The 22,571-nt window shown below is 41.5% G+C and overlaps 1 protein-coding gene across 2 annotated transcripts in view; it reads right to left on the reverse strand.

The window, feature by feature from the left end:
• Positions 1–6,634: 6,634 nt before the first annotated feature.
• robo2 (roundabout, axon guidance receptor, homolog 2 (Drosophila)) overlaps positions 6,635–22,571 on the reverse strand; it is a 474,841-nt gene continuing 458,904 nt past the window's right edge. Inside the window, exons 25-31 of one of the 2 annotated variants that reach the window (XM_047820547.1) lie at positions 21,602–21,865; positions 20,105–20,328; positions 11,840–12,025; positions 11,170–11,328; positions 9,560–9,823; positions 7,862–8,062; positions 6,635–6,664 (exon numbers count right to left, since the gene is read on the reverse strand). In XM_047820547.1, coding sequence (XP_047676503.1) covers positions 6,663–6,664; positions 7,862–8,062; positions 9,560–9,823; positions 11,170–11,328; positions 11,840–12,025; positions 20,105–20,328; positions 21,602–21,865 — 1,300 coding nt within the window. In that variant the 3' untranslated portion in view covers positions 6,635–6,662. The remainder of the gene's footprint in view (positions 6,665–7,861; positions 8,063–9,559; positions 9,824–11,169; positions 11,329–11,839; positions 12,026–20,104; positions 20,329–21,601; positions 21,866–22,571) is intronic. The other variant, XM_047820548.1, reaches the window with a different exon arrangement.

The following is a 22,571-nucleotide window of genomic DNA, read 5'->3' on the forward strand; positions in this document are numbered from 1 at the left end:
GTATGTATGTATGTATGTATGTATGTATGTGTGTATGTGTGTATGTATGTATGTATGTATGTATGTATGTATCTATCTATCTATCTATCTATCTATCTATCTATCTATCTATCTATCTATCTATCTATCTATCTATCCATCCATCCATCCATCCATCCATTCATCAATCAATCTATCAATCTATCCATCTATGACATAAGGAATAGAACACACTGTTTTGCTGTTACTAAAGGACTGATGGAGATGATGAGGTGAAGTTACAGTTATTGCCTGACATTGATTATTTCCCTATAACAGCACATCCTGAAGTGTTTTATTCCTCTAACACCTCAACAATTATCCAACAGTTACAAACTTTCTTTTTTTATTATTTTATCTGTTTATACTTCTGTCTATAGGCTTTATAGCCTCCCTTTTCTCTCTTATGCTCATTAATTAATAAAAATAAATAAAAAACGAACCTCGTCATGTTACGGTGAAACTTCCGCTTGTATCTCTGAAAGTTACAGAGCGATACTGTTACTATAGAAATGAAGATCCATCAAAATACACAACACTTTCTGACCAATAAGAATCCAGACAATGAGAAGGAACACAATCCACCACATTTGGCCATGTCTCATTCGCTATATAATACGTTACATCTCTAATATTCATTCCATTATTTTATCCGAACTTCTCGGGTCACGGGGAGCCTGTGCCTATCTCAGGCGTCATCGGGCATCGAGGCAGGATACACCCTGGACGGAGTGCCAACCCATCACAGGGCACACACACACTCTCATTCACTCACACACACACACACACACACACACACTACGGACAATTTTCCAGAGATGCCAATCAACCTACCATGCATGTCTTTGGACCGGGGGAGGAAACCGGAGTACCCGGAGGAAACCCCCGAGGCACGGGGAGAACATGCAAACTCCACACACACAAGGCGGAGGCGGGAATCGAACCCCCGACCCTGGAGGTGTGAGGCGAACGTGCTAACCACTAAGCCACCGTGACACCCCCCCCCCATCTCTAATATTAGTTCTTTATTTTAATTTCCTGTATTTAATTTACAAACCTGTTAGATTTAAGATTTTATTTAAATATTCAAACTAAAGCAGCTTCTTTCGTAGCCATGATTCTTCGTTTTAATGAACGATTTGAGACGAGGCGTGAGTCAGAATGCAGGAGAGATGATGGATTAAAGTTAGAGGTCAAAGCGTAGATCTGAGGCACGTCATGTTTCCCATTTCTCCTGTGAGTTCTTCAAAGACCAAACAGTCTGTCTGAATAATTCCACACATTTAGCTTTCTGTTTGAAGCTAGCTTACAGAGTGCAGCAGAATACTGATTAGCTGAGCTGGCTATAACACACACACACACACACACACACACACACACACACACACACACACACACACACACACACACACACACACACACACACACACACACACCTCAGTACACTATATCGTCAGTACATTAACATCCATTTCCCAGAATGTCAAAAGGAGCATTTTTTTTGTTTTTCAAAAATATTTTTATTTGTGATCCAGATACAAGGAAAAAGCAAAGAAACCCCAGGATTTATTTTACATGAAGTGAGAAGAGGTGGAGAAAAGTGTGTCCACTCTCTCTCTTTTTTATTCATTTATGTTCTCTAAGAAGCACATGCAGGTGAAGACGGATGAGTTCAGAAAGGACAGAGTGGAGAGAGAGAGAGAGAGAGAGAGAGAGAGAGAGAGAGAGAGAGAGAGAGAGAGAGAGAGAGAGAGAGAGCAAAAGAGAGAGAGCGAGAGAGCGCTAGACAGAGAGAGAGAGAGAGAGAGAGAGAGAGAGAGAAAGAGAGAGTGAGAGCGCTAGACAGAGAGAGCAAAAGAGAGAGAGTGAGAGAGCACTAGACAGAGAGAGCGAAAGAGAAAGAGAGTGAGAGTGCTAGACAGAGAGCTAGACAGAGCGAGCAAAAGAGAGAGAGAGAGAGAGAGAGAGAGAGAGAGAAAGAGAGAGAGAGAGAGAGCACTAGACAGAGAGAGCAAAAGAGAGAGAGTGAGAGAGTGAGAGAGCACTAGACAGAGAGAGAGAGAGAGAGAGAGAGAGAGAGAGAAAGAGAGAGAGAGTGAGAGCACTAGACAGAGAGAGAAAAAGAGAGAGAGTGAGAGAGTGAGAGAGCACTAGACAGAGAGAGAGAGAGAGAGAGAGAGAGAGAGCACTAGACAGAGAGCAAAAGAGAGAGAGAGAGAGAGAGAGAGAGAGAGAGAGAAAGATATTGTCTGACTTTTTTTTCACATTTTCCTGTTCTTCCTTTCTGTTGTTTTTATACCTCCCTCCTATTTTTTAGTAAACAAAGGCAACACACATGAATAAGAAACTTATCAATCTCTAGACGACGAAGAGGAAGAGCATGAAGAGCATGAAGAGGATGAAGAGGATGAAGAGCATGAAGAGGATGAAGAGCATGAAGAGGATGAAGAGGATGAAGAGCATGAAGAGGATGAAGAGCATGAAGAGCATGAAGAGGATGAAGAGCATGAAGATCATGGCGGATCCTTCCAACAAACAAAGGATAATGTTTCCATTTTTTAAGTTTTTCTTTCCTTTATACGGCTGACGTGGACGAGGAAGCAGCAGGGTCACAAAACAACGTGGCGTCTCACATCGGCTGCCACGGCTGAGAAATAGATATTAAAAATAACAATAATTCCAAAAAAAATTATAATCATGAAAAAAAGGCAAAAGTGACAAACGTTTCATATTACACAATTTTTTTATGCATTTTTCACAATATACCTTTATTATTTTAATAAATACAAAAAAACAACAACACTGTTCCTTTTATTCTTTTTTTTTTTTTAAAGAGAAAAAAATACATTAGCATTAAAAAAGACATTAAATGCATTAGACGTTAGAAATATCCATATTCATTTTGGTATGTTTCTGTAACTGACATCTTTTTTCAGTTTTTATGGACATAAAGTGAACCGGCACATTTTCTCATGACACCACAAGGCGATGGCATTCCACCGTGAGCGGGAGGAGATGAAATGAAAAGAAAAGGAAAGGAATAATAAAAAAAATAATAATAATAAAAAATACAGAAGCCCATCGGACACACGGAGAAAAAATTTCATTAGCAAATTTCGAAATGGCCGTCTGCGTGAGGATAAGTATGAATATATACACATATATACACACACACACACACACACACACACACACACACACTCACACACACACACATATACAGGACACCACCAAAATATATGTAAAATAACCTGAGATACTCTCCGCACCTCATTTTTCCAAATAACTGGGCGCTAAAAAAGGGAAAACATGGCGTTCTGAGAGCAACGTAAACGTGACGGGACACAACAGTCAGTCAGAGAAAGTTTGTACAACAGAAAAAAACAAACAGTCATCGTACCAGATTAGTCTTCTGAAGGCTTGGTAGTTAAAAAACAAACAAACAAACAAACAAAAAAAAACTTTTGTCTTTTACTTTTTTTTAAAAACAATTTTACATAAATTAATTTCCCAAAAAAAAAAAAAAAAAAAAAAAAAAAAACAGGAAATAATTAAAAAGACGTGAAAGATAAACAGAACTAACGGAAACGCCGAGGTCGGTCGGCAGTGACAGGTCGGCCGTTAGATTCGCCGGCACGTGGTTGGTTGAGTAACATCATGGCTACTCGAGAGTGCATCGTGATCGTGATATCATAGGATCTACACTGTACGTTGTTAGCGAACGCACAAGCATGCTAATGTGTTAAGTTATGTTACGTCAATCGCGGACCTACGAGCCGCTAATCCGCATGCATACACGTTGGAGCGACGATTCTCTGTATAAACGAAGACCCGGCTGGAATACGGTCATCGGTATCGTCGTCGTCGTATCGGATGTAACTTAATAGAAATAATAAGTGCTTTAAAACTAAAATTAAAGAATAAATATTGTTTATAAAACAATTCATCAGCGTTAGTCATCCGTCGTCTCTGATGGATTTTTTTTTTTAACTCGCAATTTATTTGTAAGACTAACATGTAATAATTTAGTTTTAACATGTACACCAAAACAAATTAAATAAAATCAAAATATTCAGGAAAAAGCCGTTCTAATCGGCTCTCCGGCCGCGAAGAGACGTGTTCTTCATGACGCTCGGAACGCCGGCGGTTTGTTTAGAAAAAGCACTAAAACAGGAGAAGTGTATGATTTCTGAGAAGAAACCCACGTTATTCTTGTTCATATGGCTTAAAATCGCTCGCGTTTTAAGTGCTCAGTGATCCGTCTTACAGGCGAGGAAACAAAATAAACAGGACGAAAAAATGACATGATCATCGTTAGTGTGAAAAGTGAAGAGAGAGAGAGAGAGAGAGAGAGAGAGAGAGAGAGAGAGAGAGAGAGAGAGAGAGAGAGAGGGAGAGAGAGAGAGAGACAGAGAGAGAGAGGGAGACAGAGAGAGAGGGAAGAGAGAGAGAGGGAGAGAGAGGGAGAGAGAGGAAGAGAGAGGGAGAGAGAGAGACAGAGAGAGAGGGAAGAGAGAGAGGGAGAGAGAGAGACAGAGAGGGAGAGAGAGAGAGGGAGAGAGAGAGGGAGAGACAGAGACAGACAGAGAGAAGAGAGAAGAGAGAGAGAGAGAGGGAGACAGAGAGAGAGGGAGAGAGAGACAGAGAGAAGAGAGAGAGGGAGAGAGAGGGAGAGAGGAAGAGAGAGAGGGAGAGAGAGAGACAGCGAGAGAGAGGGAGAGGGGGGAGAGACAGAGAGAGGGAGAGAGAGAGAGAGAGAGAGAGAGAGAGAGAGAGAGAGAATAAATAACGAGTCATACACAAGAAAAGAGTGAAGAACGAGTGTTACGTGACACAAAGCCATTCATTCTGTTAGGAAACACCAATGAGCTAAAACACCATGACCAGCTTCACTGCCAAAGTTAATAATGATGTCATTCAGGGACAAAATGCCTGAACAGTAAGTGAGCTGGATGTTTGGACCCATGTGTAGCGACCTGAGCGTCCGGCTCTGAGACAGCGAGGCTAGCGACCGCTCCTGGTCAAACCACCGACTGGAGAAAGGCTCATGGATGCAAGTTCTCTCTCATCTGACCTGAATGTTCACAGGAAAGTGTCCCACCATCTGTACACATACAGTGCACCGAGTACACAGGGGTGAAGATGCAGATCAGGTGCACCAGAGTGTCCATGATAAACCTGCCCATGATCACCAGACCCTGGAACAAGGGTTAGATGTTCACCTGGTCAGATGGGTCAGAGAAGTCCACACTGCTCTGGGCTTTCAGATGGATGTCAGTATCACACACGCTAACTACCTGCATACTGCTTACAATTACACATTTATCTCAATCATACTGTATAACTGAGCAGTTGAGGTTTAAGGGCCTCGCTCAGGGGCCCAGCCGTGGCAGATCGGTGGTCCTTGGGATTTGAACTTACAACCTTCTGATCAGTAAATCAACTAAACTTAAATGAGGACCAGGTATCATGGCAGCGTTATTCCCTAAGAGCAGAGGTGGCTAACTTTCAGAAGGAAATCCCTCCATGCTACAATATTCAGGAATGTTTTGAGGACCAAATGCTTCATCTCTCAATCTGACCAGTGGGCCAGAAACCACAGCACACTTTCGGACGTCTTGTACGGTTCGTGCCTCGCCGTCCGGAGGTCAGGTGTATTAGGCAGGTGTTCATGATGTTTTAGCTGTATATCGGTGCGCTTTGTGGAAAACTTAAACAGGTTTTTTTTTTTTATTATTATTATTATTTTTCAAACATATTTCCTGTCCCTTCGTCATAATAATAGTCTCAGGAGAACCGAACCCCACCGCGTGCGACTCCGCCGTGCAACTTATCTCCACGAACAAATCCTGCACCGAACACACGAGCATACTTTATCATATCTCTGTACATGGCTATATGGCATTTTTTTCTTTTTTCTCTAGTTACAGTACAGCAACTTCTCCAACTTCCTCCTAGTCATAGGATCTCCTCTCCCCAGTGCTCCGTGTCCATCCTTTTTTTTGTGCTTTTCACCAAAAATTGCAGTGCAAAAGAAAATCATTCTACTAACAACAACGATAAAAGAAAAACGACAGACCGACGGACGGATAGTTAGATGGATGGACGGAGAAATCCATGGACTCTTTATGGCACCACAACCTTCCAAAATGTCAAATTCCAATTCACATATATCACAAATAAAAAACAGTGAGAACGTGAGCAAACGGAATCCTGCTTGCATAGCGATGCAATAACGACTTTCGATGAGAAATTTCATATTTACAGGAAAACACCCCCCCCCATTCACTGAAGGACTCAAAATCAGATTCTTCAATGTTGTGTGTGTTTTTTTTTTTTCTTTTTCTTCTTCTTCTTCTCTGGATGAATGGCTGTCAGTATTGAAGTGTTTAAAATTTATTTCATTTGTTCTTGAAAAAAAAAGGACAGAAAACATCAAATCGACATCGCGGGACTGTCCGTCTTTACATCACATTTACATCACGCCGTTCCTGTCTTCGACCGTCTCGGCGAGTCTGTTCCTCCTTCTGATGCACTGTCCGAGTCTGTCTCACACCCAGCGGATCTCCGAGTCGACTCCGGGGCAGGAAAAAAGCGTTTTTATTTCTTTTTTTTAAATTCCAGCTTTAATCCACAGCTTCGCACTCTGTCACAAACACAAAACAAAATAAAGTTTTATTTAGTACAGAAATATTTCCCCTGGGTCCTAGTGAACTCCAGCTAACAGAATCCTGGGTTTATATAGTCAGAGGTTTCACACTGCTCCTACTTTCCCTGGATTAAAGGTGGGGTCTCCGAATTATGAGAAACGCTTCAGAAAACTGAGTCGGGCCCAATACTAAACAAAAAACAAAACAGACGTGTAGCCAATGAGCAGAAAGGGGCGGGGCTTGTTGATATGGGCGGAGAGAGTGTTCAGTGCGCGTGTGTGACATTAGCAGAAAGCGGTTTTAACATCGACATGGAGGATAAAAACAAAGAAAGAAAGAGAAGAAAGACTTACGATAAGGACAAGAAGTAGGACGTGTTAATATAGGATCAGCTTTCCAGCGCTGGAGAGAACTGAAGGAGCAGGAAGTTGGCCACATATTCACAGGTTGGAGTTTCCCGAGTCAATAACTCCTGAGCTAAACGCTGTTACTACACAAATAACACCTCTTTTCTATCGTAGTAATGTAGAGAGGCAGCTACAACCGCGTTTTGTGTAGTAACAGCGTTTAGCTCAGGAGTTATTGACTCGGGAAACTCCGACCTGTGAATATGCACACACGCGCACTCAACACTCTCTTCGCCCATATTGACAAGACCCGCCCCTTTCTACTCATTGGCTACACGTTTGTTTTCATTTTTGTTTTGTTTGGTGGCCCGACACAGTTTTCAGAAGCATTTCTCAAATATCGGAGACCGCACCTTTAACCCTGAATCCTGGCTCTTCATTATCTGACCTTGTTTCTCTCTGTACATTCCTAATCCCTGCTGTAAACGTCTTCTAATTAGCATATCGGAGCATCGACATCTCTGATCGGATAAATCCAGCATGTTACCGCTTTAAATGACGTCTCGTCTCACGCTCTCACATCAGTGAGAATAAAAGTTCAGCTCTGTGCTTCTGCGCTCGAGGAGGTTCTGTTATCTTTCACAGCTTCATCATCTTTTTACTCTTTTTATGATTCATGAATTGGACCAGATGTTCATCCATCGATGTTCGACCTCCACACCTGTTTTAGTGTGACGTATTTCCCGCCTTTTTTACAGTGCACACTTCCATGATGTTCAGTGTTTTGCTGCTTGACATCTTACCTACTCTATCTATCTAAATACCTATCTTTGTAAAGTGACTTACATAACTCTCCGGAGAACTGTCCCTGGCCGTTAGTCCCGGTGTATCCGGGGTCACCTTGCTCGGTGTTGGAGCGCTGGTGCTGGCCTCGTGACCCCTCTCCTTTACGAGGACCCGTCGATCCTTTAGAGGATGTGGTTCCAGATGAACTGTGACCCCCAGGAGATGGGAATGATGGTTTGCTATAGGGTGGCATGGCTTCGTCTGGACAACAACATACAGAAAACAAACAATAAAAACATTCTGAAAGGGGAATCAATGTTTATAGAAAGTTCAGAATGAAAGTTCCTGGTTCCATCTGGCTCTCCATGCAACGCCAACCACATTGGAGACCTTGTTAGACTTGTTACCAGAAGCTCAAGAAGCCAGCCATGACTACTGACTTTATCTGACCTTTAAAGCATTTGGGCTTAATGATCTCACAGGCAACTGAGAAGGCTGATTTGCACTGTGTGTGTGTGTGTGTGTGTGTGTGTGTGTGTGTGTGTGTGTGTGTGTGTGTGTGTGTCCATTTTGCCTGCAGCTGCAGAACAGAAGTAGGTCTACAGGTTCTTTCTGCTCACAGCAGGCTTCCTAATTGAGCACCAGGGTCACATCTGGAGTTGCAGGTCTCCTGGTGATCGCTATGAGCTGGAAAGTTTAGCTTTTCTAGCTCAGAACTTTGATGACTTGCTCGTAACTCGCTCGATTAGCTCCAGACTTTGAAGCACGTACAGTACATCGGCGAGAAAACTGACGGCGCGATGCTAGAAACCGTCGAGCAGAACGAGAATGTTAATTGTGCCATTGTGGCGTTTGAATAGAGCCGAGTCTCTACTAAACAATGGGGAGGATTTGAGGATGTGATTCAGTGACAATGGCAATTATTTAATTCTGTTATTTTCTTTATGGAGATGGAGGGATTCATAAAGCAAGATGTTTCAACACTGTCATTTTTCTGGGGAAAAGACTTAAAGAAGTGAGTTAAGAAAAAGTTTTGTGGTCTGTCCGTCTGTCTGTCTGTCTGTCTGTCTGTCTGTCTATCTATCTATCTATCTATCTATCTATCTATCTATCTATCTATCTATCTATCTATCTATCTATCTATCAACCAATCTATCTATCTATCTGTCTGTCTGTGTGTGTGTCTGTCTGTCTGTCTGTCTATCTATGTATCCTCTGTCTTCCTCTCTATCTCTCCATCCATCCAACCATCCATCCATATCCCCCTCTTTTTCATTCATCCTCCTCTCTCTCTTTCTCCACTCATCCATCCATCCATCCATCCATCCATCCATCCTGCTATAATGTTACTGATCATGTTACATGTTACTGATAATGTTACATGAATTTGCAAAAAATCTTCCAAATGAGTGAATATCTATCTATCTATCTATCTATCTATCTATCTATCTATCTATCTATCTATCTATCTATCTATCTATCTATCTATCTATTTATCTAATTATCTTTCTATCTGTCTGTCTGTCTGTCTGTCTGTCTGTCTATGTATCTAACTGTCATACATCCAGCCATCTCTCTGTCTTCCATCCATCCATCCATCCATCCATCCATCCATCCATCCATCCATATCCCACTCTTTTTCATTCATCCTTCTCTCTCTCTTTCTCCACTCATCCATCCATCCATCCTGCTATAATGTTACTGATCACATGAATTTGCAAAAAATCTTCCACATACTGTAATTACATAAGTTTGTACCTGATGCAGTGCCATTCTTCTGTGCTCTCCTGGCCTCTTCTGCTCTCTCCATGGAACCGAGTCTTTCTTGGCCGTGTCTGTGGCGCTCCAGAGATGTACGAGTCTGTCTTTCCAGAGAGCTCTTCACCTCGTCACGGCCTCCCATATGGTGCCTCTCCAGAGAAGAAGCCTTCCGCTCACCAGGGCTGCCGACATTTCCTACGCTCCTCGGGCCCTGGACACGCAGGCCCTGACACGGAGGTGGTTCTGGAGGTGGAGGTAGGTCTGAAACACACACAACAGCAAGAGCAGGAGGTCAACAATGGTCACATGTTTCAATCACTCTTTACCAAAAACAGCACAAGTGTTCTGACTGGCTATTTTGTCACTCAGTGGAAATCAACTTGTCCTCGAAATCCTCCCAGATTTGTAAAACGGTGACACAAGGTTATTAGCAGCACTGCTCATTTTTAAAACAATTAAAAAGACACCACTTTCTTGACATTTGAATTCAGGGTTTCCTGCAGAAAATTTGTTAGTTAAGGCGTTAGGGTTCGGCGGGTGGGCGGGGCTAGCGGTGGTCCTTTGTGAGATAGACCACAGACTCTTTACTACATTTAACAATTATTTATTTAACACTAAATATAACATTTAAACAACATATAATAATAAATAAGAAAGTGCAAAACAACATTCAAAATTTTGCGGACGCGCGTTTTATCAACTGGCTAGTTATCCTCCAGACGGTGACGGACCACGTCTTTCTCTCATATCGGCCGTGTGGTGCACTTGTGCGCTCGCGGTGTGAAGTTCGTCCACGCTATTCTCCGAGATGTACTTGACGGCCTTTTTTTTTTTTTGGACGACCTAGTTAAGGCGGTAGGGTTTAACTGAAAAGTGCTGCAGGAAACCCTGGGAACTGAATACAAACAGCGTCGCTACACTGCTGTATGAGCTAATCAATAAATATGCTAACCACTTTAACACAAACATATCCAGATCCATATGGTTCAATATTTGGTATGAATCTAATCTGATCAGAGGCATCGCTTGGGTTATCGGCAGGCAACATGATCGATATATCAGATCACGATTCTTATACATGTTGCTATTATACGCTAAAATGGTATCTTAAAAAAACAACCTGATGACGATTTTTAACAGCTAACAAAAAAAAAAAACAAACAACAACAATATATTTTTCGGTAAATACAAATAACCAAAACTGAAAAGAAAAATGTGACAATTTTAAAAAATTCTACCACTTTATTAGCTGATTTCTGTTGCTTAGTCATAATCTATTAAATAAATAAAAGAATCCTTCAGATCAAATTGCTTCATTTCAAAGAAACTATATGATCCTGTTGTTTTTTGGCACTTTTAAAACGGCAGACTTCCAGCTCCACAGACACATTTACCTACTGTAGATAAATGAGTGAGACGAAGCAGCTAAACTAGTAAACTCGGATCATTTATTCGGACAAATTCGGAATATCATCACCTCTTCTACGTAGTGGGTGATTATTGTATTTAGCATATTTCTTAAATCAATGCCCCTACCCGCTGAAATGTAATTTCTGGCTATGCAACTTAGTCAAACCCTACAAGAAAGGTCCAGTGTCAGGTCTTACCATCAGCACTAGTATCCCTGCGGTGTACAGCCGTACCTGGTCCTCTGTTCTTGCGAGCGGGCCGCGCCGCCCGTACGTGGCCGAGGCTGTGCGATCCCATAGTGCTGCCATCTGTAGAGAACGGACTGGCGGGACGAGGTCTCAGTGCCAGGCATTGATCTGTTTGTGGAGAACAGAACCACAGGTATGACTGAGGCGTCCTGACACTAGTGTGAGGTGACAGAGCCATGTTTGTTCAGCAAGAAAATAAGAACTATCCGGATTAATCGCTATCCTTGATAGTTCGTAGAAAAACCAAACACCGTGCGCGGAGCACTTTTAAGAAGGTGAAATGGACGTCATGGAAGAAGTGATCATCAAGTGATCATCATGGCGGCCACTGTCGAGAGTCATTAAGAGGCAGGTCAAGCAGCTACTAAAAGAAAAGCAGAACAATCCATTTTAATTCCATGTTAATGTCACCCAATTGTGCCATGCTCATTTCCCAGAGGTCAGCTTGAAGATCACACTTTATATATGATTGCAGCAACAATCAGCATGTTAGTACCATCACCAACCCACTAGCCAAGAATTCAAACCCGCAGAGCATGAATCAAAGCAACATCCAGTGAGGAAATAAGACAATGGTATAAATGCACCATGTCCCTCCACCACAAACAGACAAACAAACCTCTCTTGGTGAGGCTGGTGCCATCCAGGCGGTAGCCTGCTTTATCAGCGGCCGCTGCCAGTGCACGAGCAAAGCTGCAGTGGGTGAACAGGGAGCCGTCGGAGGAGCTCCCTGCACTGGACCTGTGGCTGGAAAAGGCACGTTCATCCTCCTCCGATGCCGAGCCCCACCCGTTCACCATGGAGCCTACAAGCAGCAGCCACATGAATGAGTGTACCATACTTACTTGCTTTAGTCAAGCAACGGAGGGAGTTATACTGTACATCACTGTCTGGTGCAGCACCTGTTATTAACAAGCCACTGGTCCACACCGAATAATTAATATTTGGTAGGAAGGATGGTTGCACTAACAGCCTTTTCTCAACAGGTTTGCGTCCAAGTCCTAGTCCAAGGCTCATCAACCGGTGGACCGTGGTCTCGGATGTGGATCCTGTAAACTATTTCAGCAGACCTAACTTTTAAGTATTTTCCAAGCAAATACAGTAGCAGAAGCAAACCACAGGTATTACTGTAAGGACTCTTCTGTTTTATTATTTATTTGAATTATTTTACTGAATTATTATTTTAGGGATCTGATTGGACCAGAAACTAGTCAACGGGCTAGACACTTTAGCTCAGAAAGGGGAGTTTCCATCAATTCTCAAACAGATACTTAAGACTATTGGACAAAATCTGATGTGTTTATTCTCTGAAATCTCATCTTTCAGTTTCTCTAATGCAGGATCTCTGTCATTTTCTACCGCTTGTCCGAACTTCTCGGGTCACGGGGAGCCTGTGCCTATCTCAGGCGTCATCGGGCATCGAGGCAGGATACACCCTGGACGGAGTGCCAACCCATCACAGGGCACACACACACTCTCATTCACTTACACACTCACACACTACGGACAATTTCCCAGAGATGCCAATCAACCTACCATGCATGTCTTTGGACTGGGGGAGGAAACCAGAGTACCCGGAGGAAACCCCCGAGGCACGGGGAGAACATGCAAACTCCACACACACAAGGAGGAGGTGGGAATCGAACCCCCACGCCCTGGAGGTGTGAGGCGAACGTGCTAACCACTAAGCCACCGTGCCCCCATGCAGGATAAAGTCAAACAAAATTGGACACACACACACACACACACACACACACACACACACACACAAAAAAAACCTCGTTGTGTATGACTCTCATCAATCAAACAACATCTCGGTCGACTCAGAGAGCAGGAGTAGCTCAGTTGTTAAGTCAAACGTACTGTATGTTCAGTCGGCTCCACCGCCGAAGCCCTTTAGCAAAGCCCTTAACCTGCAAATGCTCAGTTGTATGAATGAGATAAATGTAACTTGCTCTGGATAATGGCGTCTGCTAGACAACCTAACGTTTAAATCTAACTCAATTTGGATAAAGTAATCTAGTTCTCAGGTGTGAGTAAAGAAGAAGAATTTTCCCATTATAACGATTAGTACTTTATTTAGTTAAGAGATCTATAAACACCAGGCTCTGATATACCACAGCTAGCGTTTTAAAGCGGTTACCATGGAAACAAATTTCATTTTATGCCTTCTTGTGGAAAAGCGTGTCCTCAAACCTGAGCGTGTCCTCGTGAAATTTTGCCAGGGGTCTCAATGTCTTTCTGAGACACTAAACATCGCCGAGATAGAAGGAAAGAAAATTGGCATTATATTCTAGCATCTAGGAGACATTTTGCTGCATTTTAATCAGCAAAAAAAAAAAAAAATCACCTGCTGTCTCTGAATCACCTCCTGTCTCTGCTCAGAAACCACTTTGTTTCTCTACCAAAAAATACCCCCCCCCCAAAAAAAAGACTCCTTGCTTCCCCCGAGTCCATCTTTCAGCAAAACAACACTGAACGTAATGAACGAGGTGTGGTACCCACGTGTGTGCCGAGGCGCCGTGCTACTCCACATCAGAAGGACAGACTCCACAAAAAAAAGCCACACAGACAGAGTGCAGCTCGATGAAAGCCCCACACTCTACTAACACACACTAGGAGAGGATGGGATGTCATCGCTAATAGAGATTCAGCTAAATGCATTTCCAAAAGGCTGTACCGCATTCCTTCCAGTTAAAGCGAAAATGAGGTTAGGAGCCAAAAACGACGGTCCGTCTGCGGACAGAAAGCTCGGGAACGTCATTTCTAATATACAGTATTTCCTAAGATAGGTAGCAAGACTGGAATGTCCTGGAATACCAAAAATCTGCTGGAAATTTTACCCTTTTGTAGTTAGTTCCCGTCGTCGCTTATGTTACAGCAGCTCGTCCCTTAAAGGTGCGGTCTCCGCTGTTTGAAAGCCAATGTTGACATATAAAATCACCAAAACAAACACGCCCCTAACCCAAACGGGTCCCACCTCTGTATCGATAGCTCCGCCCACATGTATATACGTAACCCGGGCGACTAACAGAAAGAAACGTGTCTTTATCATAGCTGAAGGGAAGAACAATACGATTGTAGATAAACAAACAAGCAAAAATGCCACACAAGCATAATGATGTAAAGGACAAAGGCATATATTAGTTCTGTGTAACAAACCAACGTTACTCACCTATCGAGAAGGAAAAAAGCGCCTCGGCGTCTTAAGTAAAGTCGGCCACATATTCACAGGTCGGAGTTTCCCGAGTCAATAACTCCTGATATTACGCCCATATTGACAAGCCCCGCCCCTTTCTTCTCATTGGCTACACGTTTTTTTTTATCTTTGTTTTGATTTTTGTTTATTATTCGACCCGAATCAGTTTTCTTTAACTCCTCTATACCTCAACAAAAGACTCAACAAAAAAAAGTTCCTTGGGGTTCTAAAGAGAACCCTAGATGACTTTGAGGGAAATAAATTTGAGATTTTCAAAATTATTCTATATAAAGTACCGGTTTTGGGTTCCACATATAAAGCAAGTGATAGAATCACGTTCGAGTCTGTACAAAGAACCATGCACAAATGTTACAAAACACTGAAACCGGAGACTTCTCCCATTTAAAAAACAAAAACATCTCCTTACGGAAAACGTCTCCGAATCATCGATCATATTTAAATATGTTAAATTACATACTTGTTACTGTGATTGAGCTTTTATAATAGGAAAGAGTTTAAGGGCTTCGGTATTACATGGCACTCGATAATAATGTACATATCGTACCTTACATTTCAACCTGTTGAGTGTTATTTATTGTGATCTCAAAATCCTCTGAAAAAAACATACAGTATATACAGTATAGCATCCTCTAAAATAAATACAAAGACGTCTTTGTTTTATTAAGAACCGACGCCATGTGCAAACATTTGGACGAATCAGAAGCTGTGCTAATCAGGAGCAGTGCTTTTTACATCTAAACGACGCATGGTTAATATTCTGGGCTCGGCTAAGCCACGTTATCTGGGTCATAAAAGCCATCCAGCACCCCGCTGCCGCTAAAGCTGATTTATACCAGCTCCTGCCCTTCATATGCATATCGTTAAGCATTGTAATTATTCCCCTTGACGAGCCGGCGTATGTGGTTGCCTTTGGGTCACGTTAACGCGTTTATGAGAGCGTGGTCAACCACGCCAGTTTGGGAATGAGCTAACTGGAGACGTTACAAAGCTCATAAAGCACATTTGCTGATAGAATATACTTAAATGTAGCAGACCACATTCAGGCATCTAAGCGTATAAGAATTATTATTGTGCACTAGAGTGAAGCGATTACGTACGACGAACCATATAATAATAAAACTAGATTTGTAAAGTTCGTTGTGACAAACTTTGATGTTGGTTTTGACGATGCGAGTATTCGCAAAGGCCGGTGCTTTTTGGAGGCGAGTGGACATGAGGGTCAGTGTTACTTTTGGAGGCAAGTGGACAGAAAGATAGGGTGCCAAAACATTTGGAGGCAAGTGGAGACGAGCATGTGACATCATCCGAATACTCCTGAGGAAGTTCCCCTCATTGTTCTGAGTGTTTTGATATGTCACATGTCCATGTTGTAAAACGTTTTTTGATTTCGCATATATTGGGGGAGGGGCTGAGGCACAACCGGAAGACCAGTCGGTACACCAATTTAAACCTTTGTTCAAAAGGAGCTGGCCGAGTTTGGTGTAGATATTTCAAAAGCTTGCCGAGTTATAAACCTATGGGGAAAAGAGGCCACTTTGAGACCCAGTACCGGAAGTACCGGTACTCGGATCGCTTAGAAAAGTAATAGCAACAAACTTCAGACCAGATTCTACAACATATCTGAATTTGGTGCATGTGGCTCAAAAGCCCTAGGGGGAGTTACTCTTGACAAATTTTTGTCTAAGCTTAAATAGGAAAACAGAATGTTGGCTTCTACAAAGCGACATAACTATACGATGTTGTACAATATAATAGAAACAGATTGTGCCTAAGTAACACTGTTGTATGGTGTAGAATAGAAGGTCTTGGGTTGACAATCAGAAGGGTGAGAGCTTAAAGCCCAGGTCTAACAAGCTGGGTCCCTGAGCAAGGCCCTTATCCCTCAATTGCTCAGCTGTATAAAAGGTAATTTGATTTCTGGAAAAGCGCGTCTGCTAAATGCCATAAATGTAAATGTAGTTTAGGGAAATATAATGTAATAGAACCTGGGTATATGACAACGACATCGTTCAGCAGCCTCGCATAACATCACAACATGTGATTCCCCCTAGGAACAATTTGAACCTTTTTCTAGATGTGTATAGTTCATCCACACACCATTTCTCCCTTGTTTCCCAGCAGAAGCATGTTTTCAACACCTCCGTTAGAAAAAAAAAGGAGTTGTGATCTCTTTCCTCTTTCTCCGTCTGTCAGGAGAGCCGAGAGCGAGGCGGCGTGGTGTAGAGATAAAGGGAAATAGTCTGTTTGCAGAGTAACACACTAGCAGGGAGATGCACTAGATTAGGTTCAGGCCTTCACCTCCTATCCCCCTAAATATATCAGCGCAGTGAGGTGTCAAAGCCGGCAAAGCTACCGCTCCATCACGCCACAGAGAAAAGTGCATTTCATAGCTCTAGTAAGTCTGTCTCCGGCTCAACTTCACAATTTTCCCACTTCTCTTTTCATATTATGCTCACTCTCCTTTTCACTCATCCTAACCTCTTCTCTTTCTTCACCTCACCCACTGTTTTTCATTTTCCTTAAATCTGATATCCGTCCCGTGATTTTGGGAGGTGTTCCCTGAAATCAAATCCCTCACCAGTAAGGGTAACAGTCCAGAAAATCAGATACACCACCGGGCTAGAGAAAGAGCATGAAATCTGTCAGCTTTTTTTTTTTTTTTGACCTAACGTACACTATACTGTATACGCCAGCGTTCACGTAAAGCCGTCGTGTATTTTTAACTTCCTCTTTCTTTCCTGTGATTGGAGAAGAATAGACTCTCAGTTTCCAGTCCCCCGATGTCATACCCTTCACTCGTCCGCTATGACAGACGGCTCATAAAACCTTTTCAATGCGTTGTAAAAATGGAAATGACTCTTTCTGGATGGAACGGGGAAAATAGCCGAACGTGAGACTTGTTCCAATTTTCTTTTCTGGTTGGTAATATAAATGTGATGCACTTCCAGTTCCTCTTACTCTTTCTTTCTTTGTGTTTATTTCTCTCTCTCTCTCTCTCTCTCTCTCTCTCTCTCTCTCTCTCTCTCTCTCTCTCTCTCTCACACACACACACTGGGTTTTCATTCCATTCCTGTTTTTTCACTCTTCCCGATTTCATAGCCTTTTTTTAACATCCGTGGACTTTTCTTATCTCTCCTCAATTAATTTTAATTGAGTAATGTTTGGCCCCTGAACTTCCTGAACAATCTCAATTTAAATGGAACATCGTTTATCACATCCCTCGTAACAATCAGAACTTTTCGTACGATCCGAGTCGTGTGAACTCATACAATTTGCAATAAAAAAACTTTAACTTTAAATGATATCTCTACATGATACATGTAAGTAAATACACATAAACATTTGTGAATACTGCACCGGTAAACAATGCCGACGCAACTATAAAGCGATAAGATGAAATTTGTGGCTTTTAGATTAGGAATCATTGGCAAGCTGTTATTTCCGTTGTTTTATCTCTGACCTGCATGTGGGTTTGAGCTGTAATTTGATCTGCGCTTGGATAAGGACTTTGTGATCTCCCTCACAGAAGGAGCTGATGCATAATGGACCTTTTTTCTGCCTGATTCTGAAGGTCAGTTGGATTTTTCTCTTTGTCCCAATTCATGCTGGAGTCCAGCTAGGGATTGAACTGAATTAAACTGCTTGAAATGGGGAAAAGATTGCTGAGATAAAAAACAAATTAAACGGTTATGTCTCTAGTGGAGTACAACTGTGAGCTGCACTTATCCTTTTCCACTTGTACAACAAGATGAGCGTGTGGGTTTGAATAGCATTTATATATACGCAAAACCATAAAGTACCAAAACTTTATTGTATACTATACTAATAACTCCCACAACACTATACTATATTATACTACACTATACTACACTACACTATATTATACTACATTATACTATTAACACCCACTACACTATACTACACTACATTATACTATACTATATTACACTATACTATACTATACCACACTACACTATACTACACTATACTACACTATACCACACTATACTATATTACACTACACTATACTAATAACACCCACTATACTATACTACACTATATTATACTATACTAATAACACCCACTACACTATACTATACCACACTATACTATACTAAGACCCACTATGCTATACTACACTATACTACACTACACTATACTAATAACACCCACTATACTATACTATACTATACTATACTATACTATACTATACTATTGACACCCACTATACTATAACACCCACTATACTATACTATACTATACTATACTATACTATACTATACTATACTATACTAATAACCCCAACTACACTATACTATACTACACTATATTATACTACACTATACTAATAACACCCACTATACTATACTACACTATACTATACTATTGACACCCACTATACTATACTATACTATACTACACTATACTACACTACACTATACTACACTACACTATACTAATAACACCCACTATACTATACTATACTATACTATACTATACTATACTATACTATACTATACTAATAACCCCCACTACACTATACTATACTACACTATATTATACTACACTATACTATACTATACTACACTATACTAATAACACCCACTATACTATACTACACTATACTATACTAATAACACCCACTATACTATACTACACTATACTATACTATTGACACCCACTATACTATACTATACTATACTATACTATACTATACTACACTATACTACACTATACTATACTATACTACACTATACTATACTATACTATACTATACTATACTAATAACCCCCACTACACTATACTATACTACACTATACTATACTACACTATACTACACTATACTATACTACACTATACTAATAACACCCACTATACTATACTACACTATACTATACTATTGAGACCCACTATACTATACTATACTATACTATACTATACTATACTATACTATACTATACTATACTACACTATACTACACTATACTACACTATACTATACTACACTATACTAATAACACCCACTATACTATACTACACTATACTATACTATTGAGACCCACTATACTATACTATACTATACTATACTATACTATACTATACTATACTATACTACACTATACTATACTAACAACACCCACTATACTATACTATACTATACTATACTACACTATACTACACTATACTATACTAACAACACCCACTATACTATACTATACTATACTATACTATACTATACTATACTATACTATACTATACTACACTATACTATACTACACTCTACTATACTACACTATACTATACTATACTACACTATACTATACTATACTACACTATACTATGCTATACTACACTACGCTATACAATACTATACTGTATTATGCTATACTTATGACGCACATTATAACACACTACACTATTATATTCTACTGTATACTGTACTGTACCATACCATACCATTACAGATCATACTATATTATACTGTGGCACAGTGGCTATACTGTAGTACTGTATAATGTAGTACTGTGAATTTTAAGCCTCTGTACCATTTAAATTTGTGAAATGGTCATACAAAGGGTCATCCTGTGTAAAAACTAGGGCTTTACTTCCTTAAATATCACAAGTCTCTTAAATATATTTCAGTGGAAACCGAGCTATATTTCACCTGTTACTGAGCTGTCTAAGTTGTCCATGCTGGATCCAGGTGTGTGTTCCATGCCCCGGAGCGGTGGTGGAGACATCTCATAACCTTCATCTTCCTCTTCCTCCTCCTCGTCGTCGTCGTCGTCGTCAGGGAGATCCGTCTCGATGTCGGACATGAGGGTACTGGACATGTAGCCTATGGGAGGAGCAGGGGCTTGAGGAGGATATGGGCCTCCCTGCATGTGCCTGTGAAAAATTAAACACACACACACACACACACACACACACACACACACACACACACACACACACACACACACACACACACATATCACACCAAGCCCAGACATTTCCATATTTGAGTGGGGGCTCAGACAGGATGTCAGCCAGAGACAAAAGGTGTCAAGAGACGCAGCGAGATGAATGGGAAACATGTAGAGGAGGAGGTATCTGTCACAGCAAATTTGCAATTCCTGGAACACTCTACGTCAAGCTTCAGATGAATCGGGACAATTCGGCTAATTCGACGCTGCCGTGTTTTGCATGCTAACACAATGACCCCCGCTAATTGCAGCTGAAGAGGATACAATACCAGGCTCCACAGGCATGCAAGCATCGTGGCTGTCACCTCCTAAACAGCCAGGTCCGCTGACAGGCCCAGAGCGTGTGTGTTAGTGTGTACGTGAGTGTCAATTCGAGCATCTTTGATGTGGCTATGCCTGGATTTGGGTATAATAACGGGCTCTTCCCTGTTGTCAAAGATTTACTTGAAGCAACGTAGTCATTACTCAAGTAACATGACATTTCCTTCTTGACAAGCAAAGCCTATTCCCCGTGAGGGAGTGCAGAAATGAACATGTGCCAGGTTTCAGGACTGAGGAACAGGATGAAGCATGTGGCTCATTTGCTTTGCATGAAAGCCATAAAAATGGGACGCTGACATGCACCAGAGAACAATTTTAAATATGGTCTTAGCATTTATTCCAGGCCTTTGATTTTTTTTTTCTCCAGGTCTAAAAAAGAAAGTTTGGAAAATTAGCCAGAGGATTGTGTGATTAATTGGTTTTGCCAGAAAGTTAAATGTCGGTGGTCATGCGGCTGAGGGCAGTCTGTATTTAGACATCTAAAGAACTTTTTTTTTTTGGTATAAATTACAGTCTGGACCTTTGCATTGAGTTCATATTTCATTTCAAAGCACCGTGCCAATGCTGCTGATGGAGGAAAAAAAAAATAAAAGAAAGAGAGTGAAGGGATTACATAAATAAATTTAATAAGTAAAAGAAGGGGAAAAAAATAAAAGCGAGAAAGGAAAACAATGAAAGATGGAAAGGAGATAAATCCAAAAAAAACAAAACGATAATGATGGGAAGAAAAAAAAAATAAAGAATGGTATAAACAACAACATAGAAAGAAAGAAAGAAAGAAAGAAAGAAAGAAAGATGATATAATGAATCGAAAGGTTTTTAAAGGTAAGAAGGGAAAACTCTGACATGTCCCGTGACAGTGTTTGGCTCCTCACCATGTCTGCTTGGCCATGTCCAGCTGGTACTGCCTCGCTAGCTCATCCAGATGTGCATGCAGCATGGGCTGTGCCTCGTCTCGAGGGGACGGAGTCAGCGTGGCCGTGGACTGCTTCCCGAAGGACATGGCTGCGGGAGACGATGCCACGCCACGGACGGGCGGAGTCGGGACACGCTCCTCTTCCTCCTCCAGCTCGTCCTCCACTCCCTGGTGCAGGTACGTCTGCACGGGCAGAGGGTGACCCCACCCATCACTGTCATAGCTACAGTACGACACAGAAAACACAGACCGAGTGAACGAGGGATTATAAGAGGAATAAAAAAGATTCGTGATTTGTTTCGGCCCTCTTTGGAATAGGATTAATTTTAATAATTATCAGATCTGTATATAGTTCCTTCCTTCCTTCCTTCCTTCATTCATTCCAACCCTCCTTGCTCTTTTCTTCCTTCTTTAGTTCTTTCCTTTGTTAGTTCCATCCTTCCATCTTTCCGTCATTATCTCCTCCTTCTTAACTTCTTTAATCCCTTCCTTCCTTAGTTCCTTCATTAGTTCCTTTGTTTGTTCCTGCCTTCATTAATCTCTCCCTCTCTCTTCCTTCCTTCCCTTCCTTCCTATCCACCTTTTTTACTCAGGTTGGGAATGTTTCTGAAACCCGAAACCTTCCTAAACAGTCGCTCTACCGAGGCCGAGATGTCCACATTACAAACGAGTCCATGGCATTTGGAGTTATTTTTTCCCTCCCAGCAGGACAATCGTCGTCGGGCGTCTCGCCTTCCCTAACACTCGGCTCCTACACGCCGCACTAATACACACCATAAAGCCAACGCTCATTAAAGGAATTTGTCAGTGCACAGCCCAGAGGACATAACAGTTTTAATCTGAAGCCGTTAAAGACACGAGTGAGATTTACAGTGCAGAAGAGTCCTCATTTGCCAGATAGCCTATTAAGCTGGATGACTCTCTGAGAT

The sequence above is a fragment of the Tachysurus fulvidraco genome, chromosome 11, assembly GCF_022655615.1.
Source record: "Tachysurus fulvidraco isolate hzauxx_2018 chromosome 11, HZAU_PFXX_2.0, whole genome shotgun sequence".
NCBI classification, from domain to species: Eukaryota; Metazoa; Chordata; class Actinopteri; order Siluriformes; family Bagridae; genus Tachysurus; species Tachysurus fulvidraco.